Source organism: Jaculus jaculus, chromosome 1 (genome assembly GCF_020740685.1).
Source record: "Jaculus jaculus isolate mJacJac1 chromosome 1, mJacJac1.mat.Y.cur, whole genome shotgun sequence".
Taxonomy (NCBI): Eukaryota; Metazoa; Chordata; class Mammalia; order Rodentia; family Dipodidae; genus Jaculus; species Jaculus jaculus.
In genome coordinates, this window is record NC_059102.1 from 140,473,457 (window position 1) to 140,490,292 (window position 16,836).

At 42.8% G+C, this 16,836-nt stretch overlaps 1 protein-coding gene across 8 annotated transcripts in view; it reads left to right on the top strand.

Annotated features, from left to right (window-relative positions):
* Nucleotides 1-14,475, top strand: part of Tnc (tenascin C) — a 93,835-nt gene extending 79,360 nt beyond the window's left edge. For all 8 annotated transcript variants that reach the window (XM_004662739.2, XM_045133401.1, XM_045133404.1 and 5 more), the window contains 6 exons: nt 3,365-3,497; nt 5,405-5,556; nt 6,255-6,351; nt 7,226-7,387; nt 10,715-10,878; nt 13,760-14,475. In XM_004662739.2, coding sequence (XP_004662796.2) covers nt 3,365-3,497; nt 5,405-5,556; nt 6,255-6,351; nt 7,226-7,387; nt 10,715-10,878; nt 13,760-13,870 — 819 coding nt within the window. In that variant the 3' untranslated portion in view covers nt 13,871-14,475. The remainder of the gene's footprint in view (nt 1-3,364; nt 3,498-5,404; nt 5,557-6,254; nt 6,352-7,225; nt 7,388-10,714; nt 10,879-13,759) is intronic.
* The last annotated feature ends 2,361 nt before the right edge of the window (nt 14,476-16,836 follow it).

The window sequence follows — 16,836 nt, forward strand, 5'->3', positions numbered from 1 at the left end:
AAATAACTGGGAGCATCTTTTGCTTCTTTGCCATGTGTAGGAAGTCATAGATAGCACTGTTACCTGACATTGGGATACACATCATCATATACGTACATCAATACTTGTTTTAATACTCTCTCCCCACAAACATTTTTATTTTACTTTTTAATTTGCAATGACTTTAGAGCTTCAGACAAGTGAAAGAGATTTTCTAAACTATACCTTCCAAACTTGCTGTTAAATTGTTTCTATGGGTTATTATACTTTGTATTTCCAAGTTCCTTGGCTTATTCTGTGCATATAAATCTTTCTGTAGTCCTTGTATCTGCTTCTCTTTGTCTAAAATATGTTGCTGGTATTTTGTTCAACACCAGTGTTGTACTTCTTCCAAGTCTCTTTTCTCTGTTTTGTTTTGAAAGGTGGTTTGGTTTGGCTTGGGTCTCACTCTTTCATGATGGAGATGTCTTATCAATGTCTGCTTGGTCCTGGTTTCTCCCCTTGTACTTAGGCCAAGGAAGGGCTGATTGGAAATTTAACTGCATAGAAGGGCTTGTCACCTGTAGGGCTTATTGAAGAAAGATTGCTCAAGTGCTCATCAACCTGGGGCTACCCTATAAAGCTTATGCTCTTCTGTGTACAAAGTTTCACTTCATATTTTGCCTCTAACCTAGCATCTTGGCTTTCTCATCAGTTGGTCCTGGTAGGCTTGTCCAGAGCCTCCTCTCTGGCTCATATTTCCATCTGGGTTAGAAGGAGATAGGAGGAATTGGGCATCTATTTTCCATGCAAAGCTTCTAAAAACTTCACCTTTGGTAGACCACATCCCAATTACTACAAAGGAAGCTATGCTTTTGTATATATCCATCATGAATTTGCCAGACCCTGCTGTGTACGTCAGCCAGGCTCTCATGGCTTGGCCCACTATAGTTAGCCCCCAGCGCTCATACTAAACCCCTCAAAGACTGCTTTACTTCTCACTGTCTACCAAGATTTTGTTTATAAGGCCTTCCTGTTGCTGTCTCCTCTCCCAACCCTTTCATCTTTATGGTTTCATACCTTTTTTTTTAGTGTGTGTGTGTGTGCGTGCATGTTATGTGTTGTTTGATACATGGTGTATGCAACTGTGTATGCACCTGTGCACATGTATGTATGCAGGGGTCACAGGAAAATGTCAGATGTCTCCCTCTATCACTCCTCTGCCTTGTTTCCATGAAACAGGGATGCTTACTAAACCTAGGGCTCCTTAATTTTCGGTTAGACTGGCATACCACAAAGACCTAGAGATTTGCGTAACTCCACCACCCTCAGCAATGGGATTAAAGATGTGCTCAGCCAAATCTCGCTTTTTGCATGGGTGTTGGGATCAAACCCAGGCCTTTGTGCTTGTACAGCAAACACCTAACTACTGAGCTACCTTCCCATCCCATCTTACAATTCTTTAGTCCCATTTTAGCTGGTATCAGAAGCAAGTACAAGTATGCATACCCCACCTGCCCTATTTAACCAGAAGTGGACACAGTTCTCATTACCATCACAACCTTCCTAGAGTCGGTTTACACTGCCAGTGTGCACTGAAGCTGGACCTTTTATCTTCTCAGTGCCACTGCTCACATCTGTAAAAGACATGCACTGCCCTCACAGATCCCTGCGGTCCCCTCCACGTGAGGCATTCCAGATCCATGCTTACCTCATTTCAAACAACCTAATTTCCTGGAGGATAGAACCCAGCAGTCTTGAAAGCTGACAGGAAAGTGTACCCACAGGCCTTCGAACCTGGCTTTGTATATGACAGTCGATCCCTCACCAGTGACCAGAACTGAGGCCACACAATGGTCACTGGGTCACTGTTATTAAGTAGCACCCACCCAGCTTTGATTCCTTGTATGTCCAATCCCCATCATTACATGTAACAATCAAACAATAAAGTAGCATAGAAGAAAATGATCCTTGATAGGACAGTGGAAGAGCAAGGTACAGGATCACCCTGTTCCACCAGTAAGTTAACAGAGTAGAACCAACTCTTGCAGCTTTTCCAAAATTCACTTTCTCCATTGGAGAAACCAGGCTAACATACCTTCCCAGTTCTAGGAATACCCTTCCAGGGTTGTCCACACTACCTATTATGATCTAAATCCAGTGGGCTCTTTGTAGTTTTTTAAGAGAGAAGTGATGTATTTGGTTTGCCAGGATATAGGTTGAATTCCAGTTCAGCCACCACACTCACTAGCTAATTAGAATATGATGAAGATTTGAAAACAGACATAAAATCCTAAAAATCAAACCATATCACCAATCTGTATAGTAGTCACAAGCATTGTTAGAGTGAGTCACCTGTCTATCCCTCATGCAAACTTATGTTCTAGGGCTGGAGGGATGGCTAAGTGGTTAATGTGTTTGCAGGCAAAGCCGAAGGACTCAGGTTCTATTCCTCAGGACCCATGTTAGCCAGATGCACAAGGGGGCGCACACATCTGGAGTTGGTCTGCAGTGACTAGAGGCCCTGGTGTGCTCATTCTCTCTCTCTCTCTCTCTGTCTCTCTCTCTCTTTCTCTCCCTCCCTTCATCCCTCCCTCCCTCTTTCTCTGTCAGATAAATAAATAAGACTAGTAAAAAAAAAAAAAAAAACCTCTTCTCTACAATGAACATACTGAGTCCACTCAAGCCTTCATCATGCCCCACATACTGAGCTATTACCATCATCTTCTGACTCAAGAGCTCCCCAACCCAACTACACATCAGAACCTTCTGGAGAGATTCCTTGACATACATCTGGCCAGGTTCTCCCCCCCCCTCCCTCTCTCTCTCTCTCTCTCTCTCTCTCTCTCTCTCTCTGTCAGTCTATGAAAGCACCCAAACAACTTGGTGTTTTAAGCTTATGACAAAGAGCAGCCTTCAGAGATGGCTGAGCTAAGTGGTCTCAATATTCCTTGCCCCTGGTGCAGCTCATCTTGCCATCAGCTTTAGCTTCTTAAAGGGCAGCTAGGCTCATGTCATTCAGTTCTCCAAAACCATTTCAGAACCCCATGCCTTGTACTGAGAGATAAAATTCAAACTGCACACTCAGCTTCACATCTAAGAGTAGTAGATATATAATCTTTGTCCACCATTCCCGTTGCTGCTCTTTCTGTCTGAAACCAAGTATCAGCTGTCAGCTCCCTATTATTTCTCCTTTCTCTGCACTTTTGGTCCCAGAACTTTTGCTCGTGTTGTACTCCTGCTATCTCTGACACCACAGCTGGACACATGGAATTGAACACAAAGTCAATACTGAATGGATTCTTGCTGCACAAATAAATAAATGCCTAAGCAAGTGAAGGAGTAGATCATTTATAGCCTAAGAATATCTGTGAACAAATGACTCTATTCTTTCTTCTGTTCTTAGGAAGTCATTGTGGGGCCAGACACCACCTCCTACAGCCTGGCAGATTTGAGCCCATCCACCCACTACACAGCCAGGATCCAAGCACTCAGTGGATCTCTAAGAAGCAAGCTGATCCAGACCATCTTCACTACAAGTAAGGGGGCTAAGGAGAAACCTAGTCTTGAGGTCTAACCTCATGACACTATGCCAACCCTCCATTTCTCCTTCAAATTCTGTTTTACATTTTCCAAACACATCTCAGCAAAGTGTTAGTTCTCTACTAATGGAAGCCTGAGGAATGTGGATGGGCACAGAAGGTTGAGGCAATCTGATGGAAAGGAAGGGAGGCTGGTGGTGAGCCCATCTGGAATCAATCCTCAACTCCAGCACTTACTAAGTATGGCTTAGGAGAGTTTCTTCCACTCCATAAGCTTGTGTCTTCATCACTCCAGTGGAATTATTAACCGCCCCTTCTTCACAAGGACCTCATGAGGGATAATGTGGTACTGTTTTAGTTCTTACCTTAGTATATGGCCAGGATATGTACCAAACCCTGGGAAGCTTCTGCAGATAACACACAAGCAAGTTTTTCTGTTCATGCATCTGAAATAGCATCTGATCTACCAGGCATGGTGGTGCACACCTTTAATCTCACCATTCAGGAGGCAGAGGTAGGAAGATCGCCATGAGTTCAAGGCTACCCTGAGACTACACAATGAGTTCCAGGCCATCCTGGGCATGAGGGAGACCCTACCTTGAAAAATAAACAACTAAAGAAAGAAAGAAAGAAGAGGAGGCATCTGCTCATAAGGAGCAGAAGAGCTGGCCTCTGTCTCCTGCCTTTCACACTGCCATGAATAGTCTGCCAGTCATTTATTCATAATGTGCAACACATCTGCCACATAAAGACTTCCTTTTCGGGTCTTAGGCCAGGTTCTGGGAACAAAAACTAAGAGTATACCCTAAAGAGCTGTAAAATAAATAAGAAAATAGTTCAGGGGCTGGAGAGATGTCTCAGCAGTTAAAAGCATTTGCTTGTAATGCCTGCTGTCCTGGGAGTTCAGTTCCTTAGCACCCACATAAAGCTGGATGCAAAGTGCTACATGCATCTATGGTTCTAATGTGACTACTGCAATTGGGGGTGGAACCACGAGAATCTGACGCTCACAGGCCAGCTGATATTCCTTTGCAGTGGCAAGGGAAGGTGGAGCATAGATACCTTGAAGTTCTCCTCTGACCTCCACATCACATAACATGCATTTTCATACATACACACACACACACACTACATTTTTAAAATAAACCAGTTCATGCTACAATCACAGTTCAAAGTAAATAAAAGAAAAAGTCTTTATCAGCTCAACAAAAACAGATGCCATAACCATTAACTCTCAAGCTATCTGCTAAGCATATCCCCAAGATTATCCATTCCTTTCAAGTGTATAGTTTAGGCTGTCCTATTATACTTAAAAATTCTCAAGAATTCTCATTTTATTTAAGATTCCCAGTATTAGAAGAGTTAAACACCAAATCCAGAGTCAGTCAACAAGCAACTGGCAAGTTCATATTTCGAGCCTTATTCTCAAAATATTCTAAAGAGGCCAAGGTATATCCATATTGTGGATTTAGGTGTATTTGTCTTAGAATCTCAAAATTCCAAGCTTTCATCAAATTCTCAAAGCAGCCTCCAACCTAATAGAATGCCCTAATCCACAGGGAACCATCCACCAGGTCTACAAATCCAGCCATTCAGCAGAAGCCTAAGTATTCATCCAATGCTACCTGGCATTGGCCTCTCGCAGCAGCTCTGCTCTGCAGTGTCACTGGCAGCTTCCATCTGTATGGAGTCCCCAGATAGGTCCTTCATGTCCCTAAGCCCCCTAATCCTCACAGCATCCCTGTGCTAAGTTCTATCTCCATATCACACACAAGGGAAAGGAGACTGAGGTTGAGATGCTTACCCATAGGAATACAGGCAATGAGGCTGAGCTATGATCCAGTCTGAAAACTCTGACCCAAGTCTCCCTGCTTTGAGAACCATTCTTTCTCCTTATCCTGCAGTTGGACTTCTGTACCCATTCCCCAGGGACTGTTCACAAGCAATGTTGAATGGTGACACAACCTCTGGCCTCTACACCATCTACATAAATGGAGACAAGGCTCAAGCCCTGGAAGTCTTCTGTGATATGACCTCTGATGGAGGTGGATGGATTGTGAGTACCACGGTGGACTCCAGAGCTCTCAGATGGGGAGTTTGGGGTAGGGGAGGGACAATGTGCTCCTCCCTTGTACACTCTGACATCCGTATGTATAAAGTTGTACAAGATAGTCTTGACACAAGGAGGCACCTTGTTTAACAAAGAAATGGAAAGAATCTAGGGGTGAGAAATATCATTGGAAATTATTTTCTTAGGATTCTTCTCCTATGAGCCTCTTCAAAGAACTTTGACTAGTCACAGTAACTAACACGGAGCACTTACTATCTACCAGACACTGATAAATTTTTGCAGGAATTATCTCATCGCCATTTTCATATGAGCTGGATCAAATATATTTTAAGCAATAAACTTTATCTTTAGAGAATTCTTAGGTTCACAACAAAACTGATCAGAGTAGAGTTCCCATTTTGCCCACCCCAACACTTATCAATATCATTATGATGCATTGCAAGAACTGATGACAGCATTGGCACATTTCCTTCTCTCAAAGCTGAAAAACATTTATAGTCCCTGGTTTCTGAGAACAAGACAGAGAGGGGAAGTGGCCTGCCTAAAGTAACATCAAATTAGCAATGGACAGAGCTGAAGATAGAGTCCCTTTTCACAGTCTGATCAGTTTCTCCTTTCAGAAAGAGTCCATCTTTTTTCTTTCAATCATTAAATGGGCCTAGATTCATTGATTATATTGGTAGGTGTTCCTGAGACGCAAAGATGGACGTGAGGACTTCTACAGACCCTGGAAGGCATATGCTGCTGGATTTGGGGATCGTAGAGAAGAATTCTGGCTTGGTAAGGAGGCCCTACATGTTTGTGTCCAAAATGTCCATTTCATCCCTCTTTGTCATCTGTCCCAGTGCAATGACCTATGGGGAAAAGACTGGATTAGAAGGAAAGGAGCTCTGTGGTAGACAATCACACTGTTTAAATGTTCCAGATCATTAAAAAAGTATGAGCAAACCAATCCTTTTTTTTTTCAAACCAATCTTTATGCATTAAGGTACGTTAAGTCAATCACTGAATCATTCATAAAAGTCAGCTGCACTAATATTGATTGCTTCCATCTTGTGCTCAGGGAATGAGATGGTGTTTTATAGTTATAACCTCTCAACCAGAACACCCCTGCAAAAAGCAGAATTCTCATTTGCACATGAGGAAACAGGTCCATGGGCCTGCATTCTTGCCAATGAGCAGCTAAAGTGCAAACTAAAATTTTCCAAGTCAACACTGCAGTACCATTATCCATCCATCCATCCAACTGTCCATGCATGCATATCCATTCATTCATCATCTCCACAATGGATACTTTCTAGAAACCCACCTGCTGGAGCCATCAGTATCATCACTGAGCCCAGTCTGCCCACGTCAGTGTCTGCAGTTGCCTAACATTACTTAAAACCCTTACATTGTAAAGGGTCTGCTCACTGTCTCATCACTCTTCATCATCACAATATGATGGGGGGGGGGAGTTATGGGCAAAGATGCTCACTAGGTTGCTTTTTTTCTTGGGCATTGTACCACACAAGAATGGGAAAAGCTTCTAGCCCAAATCTATTCCATGTGCCTCACTTTTGAGACTCCCCAGCTTCTGCTCTTACAGAGTAGAATATAGACAATGGCCTCAGTCACCCATGCTCCTTCAGCAGCCTTACCCTGTCATCCACAGGACTGGACAATCTGAGTAAAATCACAGCCCAAGGGCAGTATGAGCTCCGGGTAGACCTGCAAGACCACGGGGAGTCTGCCTTCGCTGTTTATGACAGGTTCAGCGTGGGAGATGCTAAGACTCGCTACAAGCTGAAGGTGGAGGGCTACAGTGGAACAGCAGGTATGGGGTGGCCGCACCATGAGCCTCTGCGATCACAGGAGACTTCCTGTGGATTCCTTGATTCACCAATCCTTCCTTCACTGACCCATCCACTGACTGCATCAACAAATAACCTTCTGGTTGTTAATCCAGAAGAAAATAATTGAAAAGGGTTCTGCAGGCATCTGCATTTGGGCACTAAAACCCAGAGGAGGTTTGGAATGAGGAGGACTAGGATTGACATAACTACCCTCACTCAAAGAACATGCATCTTGTCACTTTTTTACTTAACAGTTGCAGAATGATAAAAATGGCCTTGCAAAGACCTTCCTCTTCAACTAAGCATCTTTGGTGCTTTTCATCTATGGGTGTGTAATGCCCTCAGCATCTGCAACCATGAAGATGCTGGCTCAGGCTGTCAGGGGAGCTGGGTGAGATGCTACGCCTTAGCACTTCCTTGGTTAGGGCCATAGTTGGCCTGTACAGTGATTCTGACCTGGGTCATAGCTCTAGTTCTGGTTTTGAAGATGTATTTCACTTGAAATGGCCTTTCTGCAACTTTCTGCCTCCACATCAGAGGAGACATAAACAAGGAAATAGTATCTATCAAGGCCTGGGAGGTAGCATCTTCTTTTATAGACATTTCACCTGCATTGCCCCATTGAATCCTCACAGACATCTTCAAGAAAATATTGTTATAAAGATGAGGAAGCTAGCTCAGAAAATGTTGAGCATTTGCCCAGAGTGATATGGCTTATACAAGAGTCATGCAAGTGGCTGCAGACAGCTATGGGAACAGGAAAGGATTAGGCCTGAGAGTACAGACCAGCCCATGCAATCTTGGGGTGGCTTTTTATTTATTGTTATTTTTTATTAATTAGTTTTGTATTCAGCAAATACAGTCAGTTTGGTACCATTATTAGGCTCATCCATGACCTACCCCCTCCCCATTGGCCCCTCCTTGTTGAGGTATATGGGTCGTGCATTGTGGAGTTAGCCCACAGTTATGAGTAAGATAAATGACTCTGTATATCAGGACCCAACATGGGGCTCTGACATTCTTTCCGCCCCCTCTTCTGCAAAATTTCCCTGAGCCATGTTGGGTTCATTTTCGATCTGCTTCACTGATGAGGTGTGTTGGGGGCCTCTGAGGCTCTGGCTCTCTCATTTGGTAGGAGTTCATTTTTCTCTGTGTTGGTCTCCTTCTCCCTCATGCTGGTATCCGGTTCATCAGGCAAACAGCACCCTTGCTTGTTTCACCAATTTTTCTTAGTTTCATTCGGGACCCTTTTGATGCATGATGGGGTGGCTCTCTCCTTAGAATCTACATCTATCTGAAAAAGAGAAGCAGATTCTCCAACAGAGAGTAAGTTAGCACTAGGACAAATGAGATAACCCTTACTTTTTTTTATAGAGAGTTTAATAGGTGTAGGCCCTCTTGTAACCCATGATTGATGGTAGCTTGATATTAGAGAGTGGGCTTATATTTGGATATGGTTCTGACTTGTTTCCCAGCTCCAGCTATGGGTCCCATACCACTGAGGGGCTCAGTTAGCCAAATCAAGAGCAGTTGGTTCCCCACCATGGCTGTGTGCCACTATTGCACTTGTGTGGGCATCACAACAGGTTATTTGCTGCTAAGTAGATTAGACCATGAGTTGCTTGGACAGATTGGGGTGGCTTTTTAATGCTTATTAATACAGAATAGACAGGGGCTGGAGCTATGGTTAGTGGTTAAGGTGCATGCCTGCAAAGCCTAAGGATCCAGGTTCAATGCTCCAGGTCCCACGTAAGCCAGATGCACATGGTGGTGCCTGTTCTGGAATTCATTTGCAGTGGCTGGAAGCCCTGGCACACCCATTCTCACTCTCTACCTCTCTCTTATCCTCTCTTCCTGTCTCTAATAAATAAATAAATACAATCTTAAAAAATAGTTTAAAACACAGAATAGACAGATGCTAGGGCATATTTGACACCCCTCTGAGCCCTGAATGAAAATATTCAAAAAGAGAACAGTCTCCAGAAAGGCTTGCTAAAGTCTAAGGAAGAGAGAGAGAGACCAGGGGTAGAAATTGTTTTAGTGCTGGCATGCCTCTAAGAATTCTGACATTTTATTACCTAACAATAAGAACCTCTTCAGTTGAGATGGCTTCAGGCAGGAAGTATTTTCTTACATGACAAGAAACCCTACCAAGCAGCAAGAAGGCGGCCTATGTTCACTCTCTGTATTTTCAGTGAGAAAATGTGCCATCATCTTTCCCTTTGCAAAGATCATCCTCTTCTGGCTGTAGCTTCCTGTGTGCTTGGGTGGCAGCTAAGCCCACAGGACAGCACATTCTTCTATCCATATCTACTTGCTATCTCCATGCTCTGTGTAGCATTATTAGTTATAAAGGCACCTGAGTCCCATTGACTACTTGGTCCAATAGAAACCTCTAAGCATGGAATGCCTGGGTGTTCTGGAACATTTATGGAGAGCCCTTGACCAAGGTTGGGAGAGAGGTGATCCAGAAAGAAATGGCACTGAAATGTTTCTAAAAGTCAATACATTACGTTACAAATGACATCCTCAAGTAAAACTATATGAAAATGGGATTCTTATCTAAGAGATAAATACTGCTACTAGCTAGAAAACATTTTTAATAACATAAACTATTTTATAACATTTAATATTTGAGGGGAATAATTATAAATGTGGCTATCATACTCATGTAGGGGAAATGTACATCATTATTTTTGTTGTGAGTTTGCGTTTGTTTTATGTTTTATTTTTTTATATTGTATACTTAATACAAGGTGCCAATATGTACCCAAGGCTAATCAAGCTTATAATCCTCTTGCCTCAGCCTCCCAAGTACTTTTATTATATATGTATACCACCAGGCTCAACTCATGCATCCTTATTAAATACAGATTTCTCAGCTTACTCTTAAGTTGTTATATAAAGGAAATGCAGGAACAAAACCAGAAAAAAATAACAATAATCATGATTACTGTCTAGAGTGTATCTTCATTTTCACTATCACAACAGGGCTGTGTACTGGTATCATGTTAGAGCTGAGAAAGCTGAGGGTCAGTAAGAAGCTTAACTTGTGCAAGCTCACAGTTAGAGAATGAAAGAGGTGGGATTGAAGTTGGACCTTCCAACTTGTACCACATAACAGTGCCTCTGTCAGAGAATCCTGAGGGTTCAGTCCGATCCAGTATGTCTGAGATTCACTGCCAGTGTACCTCAGAATCTTTCAGTTGTCACCTCTGGTTCTGTCCTCACAGCCCTGTAGGAATGCTCGATCTAGGATTTCTCAAGTCCTTCCTCTTTGTCTCTCTCTCTCTCATGATCTCACTCAGGTGACTCCATGAACTATCACAATGGCAGATCCTTCTCTACCTATGACAAGGACACAGACTCAGCCATCACCAACTGTGCTCTGTCCTACAAAGGCGCTTTCTGGTATAAGAACTGTCACCGTGTCAACTTGATGGGGAGATACGGGGACAATAATCACAGTCAGGTGAGTAGACTGAGACCTCCCAGAGCTGGCAATAGTAGAGAGACCACGGGTGGTGGGAAGGAAAGGACACTTCACATCTTCCGTGATGGCTGGTAGGGGGACTCACTGACCTGAGGTGGGTTAATCTTCTCAACACCATCAGAAAACGCCAGTCTGTGGGGCTTGCCTCAAAAAGAAAAGAAAAAAAAGTTCTTTTTTTTTAGCCAGGTGTGGTGTGCACACCTTTAATTGCAGCACTCAAGAGGCCTAGGTAGGATGAGCACTGAGTTCAAGACCAGCCTGAGAGTACATAGCGAATTCCAGGCCAGCCTGGGCTAGAAAGAGACCCTACCTCAAAAAAGCCCAAAGAAAAAAAGCTGATTTTTAGATTATTTGCTATAGACTTTTGTGAGGAATATTTTTAATATACTGTAGTGGTTTGATTGTAAATGTCTCCCATAGCTTCAGGCATTTTGATTAAGATTTAGCTTCCTACTTAAGTCTCCAACAGGCAGAGACCTGCTGGAGTAGTTGTGTCACTGGGGACAGTTGTCCAGCCCTAATGTGTGTATTCTGAGCCAGCTTGATTCCTGGCTGTTCATTTTCTCTCTTCTGTGGATGTATGATGAAATGAGCCAGTTTCTTCCACCATGATAAAGCTTCCCCTGGAATCTTTAAGCCTGAAATAAATCCTTTTCTCCCATAAGCTACTTGTGGTTGGGTGTTTGTCCCAACAACAAAATAGTAACTGTGACATATATAAATGCTAAATGTAAAACTTTTATTAAATCCATGAGACATGTAAAATGGTGGATATAAATTTTCTTTTCATAATAAAATTTATAGGAGATACAATCCCAGTAAAGAGTAATATTTAAAATCTTTTTTAAAAGAAAGAGAGCTCCATGATGCTCTTAGATCTCCTTAAATAGAAACATCATCTGTTAATTCACAACAAGCCCAAGAGAAAACACTGGCCAGATGAGTTCCAAGCTTAGAAAGCTTTTGTCAGATACAAATGCCTGCCTGAACCCCAAAGTAAAGCATTAAAAGTAGAGGCCATTCAGGGAAAGCAGGGGTCATTGTCCCCTTGCAGAGCCCAGGCCCAAATGTGTCTTTATAGACCCAAGAATAACTTGCGATGGAGGCACAGACTTTAAATCCCTTCACCTTCGTAAAGGACCAAAGCCCTGAGAGAAGTGATTCTCCTGAGGTCCCGGAATGGAGCTGGAAGCACACTCAAGCCTCCCCACTGCTAGACCCCTGATTTGCCCTTGCACCATACAACACTCCAGCATCATTTCAGAACTGCAGAAACAGATATCTGAGTTCCTCTTTGGAAGGAAGTCAACAAGCCTTGTACTGAGCTCTCCCCCCATTAGCACATGCCTGCCAAGTGAGTAACACCAAGTGGCACCCGCTACGCCATCATAACCAGCCTCTGCTCAGGTCTTGTCCCTGTTCCAGGGAGGAGCCATGCATGTGGTCACAGAGTCACACCATGCTCAGCCTTGAAGCTCAAGGATTCCCATTAGGTTTGCTCCTTGGGGGTCCTAGCAGCTTTGCAAAAATAAATGGCCTAGGTTACAGCTTAAGCCCCAGGAATTCCAATTTGATAGTCTCACATACAGTGCAGCTCTCGGCTTCCTTATTTTTGTACTTTGGTTGTTCTTGATGGGATAGGGGAGGAGTGGGCCCTCTGGGCCTCATTTCATAAGCCATTAACTTGCCTATGGACATGTTCCCCATAACCCTGAACAGCTTACAGAAGAGAGGGGTCAGTGCAAAGGTTGTGACCTCTAACAACACTGCATGAAGCTTCAGTGACCCTGCCCTCCCCTTATCCCACATGCACTAAACCATCTGTATAGACCCTGTTGAAAAGCCACACATGGAATCAGAAAGCCTAAGCATAAATGCAGTCTTTTTTCTGTAGAAAGTCTTTGTCCAAAATTTTAAGAATGTCCTTGAGATTAGGGTAGTAATAATTACATGCAACCTGCCCATAACTATGATAGAACCTTAATACACTCATTCAACTTTCATAGCAACTTTCAAGGTTGACATCATTACAGCTTAAGAAAGAAAAATGTACATATAGTAAAACTGGTGCCCACAAAGTTTTGATAACTTGCTCAAGACCATTTATCTCTCACATAAGAGTACTAATATGTAACCTTGTCTGTCAGCAAAGTTTGTGTTCCACCTGGGTTCTTTCTGCTACAAACCCCCTATCAAAATTTTTGATGGAAATTCTGCAAATGATAAGTGCATACATATGGGCTGAAGAGATAGCTTAGCAGTTAAGGTACTTGCCTGCAAAGCCAAAGGACCAAGGTTTGATTATCCAGGACCCATATAAACCAGATGCACAAGGTAGTGCTTTCATATGGAGTTCATTTGCAGCAGCTAGAAGCCCTGGCTTGCCCATTTTTTCTATATGTATCTCAAACAAATAAATAAAAAATATAATTTTAAATAAGTACCCAAAGAGAGAGAGAGAGAGGACCCAGACACATATACAAACATACATGCCACCTGGCTACTCAATTCTGTAACCACTAATCATGACCTGAATTCTCAAAGAGCCTGTTCTCAGAAAGGCAAGTTTTATCAGCCACCATTTTGTTTCAAGATGGCCAGCCAAAGCTCAGTACAGACTCAAGTGACTTCTTGCTTTAGGTAAAAGAATAAATAAATAAATAGGATAAAATAAGAGGTCATAATCAGCCAGCCCCTTTGAAAGTTTTCACAACACAAGCCAGCAGATAGACAGGAGGGAGGTAGCCATTACGAAATGCATAAAGGTCAAGTTGAAATAAAACCCTTTTTGTTTTCACGGTGATAAACAACAAATGCATTGCCTGATGGAAACCAACACAAAGGTCTCTCTTTCTTGCAGGGTGTTAACTGGTTCCACTGGAAGGGTCATGAACACTCAATACAGTTTGCTGAGATGAAGCTGAGACCCAGCAACTTCCGCAATCTCGAAGGCAGGCGCAAACGGGCATAAATTGCAGGGACAACTGGGTGAGAAAGGAGTGGGGCCCAGAGAAAGGAGGATTTTTACCAAAGCATCAATACAACGAGTCCAACCATCAGGCCACAACCTGGGCATTTGGCAGCAGTCCGTCCAGTCCAACCATTGGTTGCTGAGGCACTGGTATCCGCCACTCTGCGGTGACTTCCTTCACACCAAAGACAACAGTCTGTTTGTTGTTTGATTCAGCAACAAAGTCTTCCAGTGACAACAACACAGTGGTTTTTACTTCTCTTGGGTGGCTCCAGGAATGGGAGAGGATAGGCTATACAGTGGTAGTAGTTTGTGTTAGAACCAGCCGTATTTTACACAAAGCTGTATATTAATTATTATTTTTTTTGGTAGCAAAGGAAAAATGTGTGTCATTGGAACTTGTCCCCACCCCTCTTTTTCTACATTTCATACAACTGAAACCAGAAGAGCAGTACTGTTTCCATTTCAAGGAGATGATTAATATTATTAATATAATGATGATTGTGGTGAAAACTAAGGGTTTTTACAGAGATGGTCCCTTCCCAAACACATCTGAACAGTACCTGATTGTATTTTTTTTTAATAAAAGCACAAGTACTTTTGAATTTGGCTGTTAATTGCTTTTCCTTGTTGAGCCTTAATGAAACCAAAGTCAATGTCTTGTAACAAAGTGAGGAATGATGAAAAGGAAATGGAAGGAGAGCTGATTTTGGTGATGCATGCCAATAGAAAATTGCTGAAGAGGTGGAGGCAAGATGATTAGGAGCCAAGAGTAGCCTGGACTGTACATTTTAGCTGGGCTTGGTGGTGCATCCCTTTAATCCCAGTATTTGGGAGGCAGAGGTCAGAGGATAACTATGAGGTCAAGGCCACCCTGAGACTATATAATGAATTCCAGGTCAGCCTGGTCTATAGTGAGACCATACCTTGAAAAACAAATGAGAAGCAGGGCGTAGTGGCTCATGCCTTTAAGCTAAGCACTCAGGAGTCACAGGTAGGAGGATCACCATGATTCTGAGGCCACCTTGAGAATACCGAGTGAATTCCAGGTCAGCCTGGGCTAGAATGAGACCGTACCTTGGAAAAAAAAAAAAAAGTAAAAGTAAAAGAAAAGAGAGAGAGAGGAAAGGAGAGATACTGCTTACATGGCAAAAGAAGAAAAGAGAAGAAACTAAAGGCAGAGCAAATGGGAGACAATTTCTACTGTTATTAAATTTATTTTTACTGATAATTTTTATACATGTACATAATTTTATACATGTACATGTAATATCTTTTGATCAAGTTTTTTTTAAAAAAACTTATGGCTGGAGAGATGTCTTAGCAGTTAAGATGCTTGTTTGCAAAGCCTAAGGACCCGTGTTTGGCTCTCCAGATACCACATATGCCAGAGGCACAAAGGTGCTGCAAGTGCAAGGCTGCACATGCACACTAGGTAGCACAAGCATCTGGAGTTGTTTTGCTGTGGTTGAGGCTCTGACAAACCAATTCTCTCACTCTCTAAAAAAAATAGTTAAAGTTTAGATGCTTACACCTTAAGATTCATCTGCTGGTTTGGCATTCTAAGACTCACAGTGGATGTTCTAAAGATGTGTTTGTTTCCGTTTTATAGTACAACCTGGTAGTTCTACGATGAGAGAAGGATTAGCATAGGCACCAGCTGAGATCTACCATTGTTAAGTGTCTTTACCCCTCTGTGCCTCAGTTTACTATTCTATAAAGAAAAATGTTATCTCATAACATTTCCATGAAGAATAAATTATGCATTCCTAGGTGCCCCTTAGGATGATACTTGGCACATATTAAGTTCTCTTAAGTGAAAACTATTTCCATTATCACTTTACATTGAATGAACTGGGGTTAATAGGCTTGGTTGTGACCACTTAGCCATGTAAGTGGAACTCAGATTTAAATCCATGTTGTCTCCAATGCCTGCTCTCTCCTAGACCCCTGACAAATATTTCTCCTTCCCTGCCCCTCATGTCCAGAAAAGTAGAGTCTGGGGATTTTTGTTTGGATGCTGTACCAGGCACTCTTGAATTCTTGGATCTAGAAAGAAAGTCTGAATTATTGCCTTCTCCCTTACACCAGAATCCCCTAGAAGGAAGAGAGGTCAGTGCACCAGACTCAGCTTGGACACTCGCGGTGATGGTGCTCATTCCCCCCAGCAGCCCAGCAGTCTCTGCCTGCTCAGCAATGCCCTCAGTCAGAACCACATGGCACACATCAGACCCCGCAAAACAAGGGAAATTCGAGCTTCCCAGCAAAGGGGCTTATTTAATGAAAGTGTTTGGGCTGCTGGGCCTCATTCAAATGGAATGTGATGGTTCAGAAGCCAGGATCGGAGGAATCTGTGGCTCCAGCCAGATCCTTTGCTCTGAGTTTATCTTGCTTTAATAAATGCTGTCACGTTACATATACAACTTGCCATTCCAGATCATGAGACCTGTTGTCTGCAGTTCAGCCATAGCAACGTTCTCCTGGCTGCACAAACCCAAACAAACGGCCACTAACAACCAGGCCTTAAGGGAGACCCTTTACTCTCCACCTACCACTGACATGGGAGTGTTGAAGCCTAGCTGTTAAGATGTCACACAACAGTGAAATTCTCATTTGTGAAGAAGCCACATCAAACAAAAGCCCTCCATCATGACCTTGAGAAGGTTTAGGACTCCCCTAAGTGGACACCCAGTAGCAAAAGGGTTTGAGAAAATATCATTCATAGCTCACCTTTTCTCAATATGACCTTCAATCTCTCTTTGACTCTATGACTTTTTCAGCTCCATCTGGAAAAGTCTTGTCTACTCCACCCTTAAGGTCTATGTCTCATCACACCACCACAAAGAAATCAAAAAAGTTTCCACTGAGAGTCATTTCCAAGGTGTTCAGATGGCATAGCCCTTTGATCTTCACTCCATCCATTCCCCCTGATCTGTGCCCTACAATGGTACTGGCATGAATTAAAC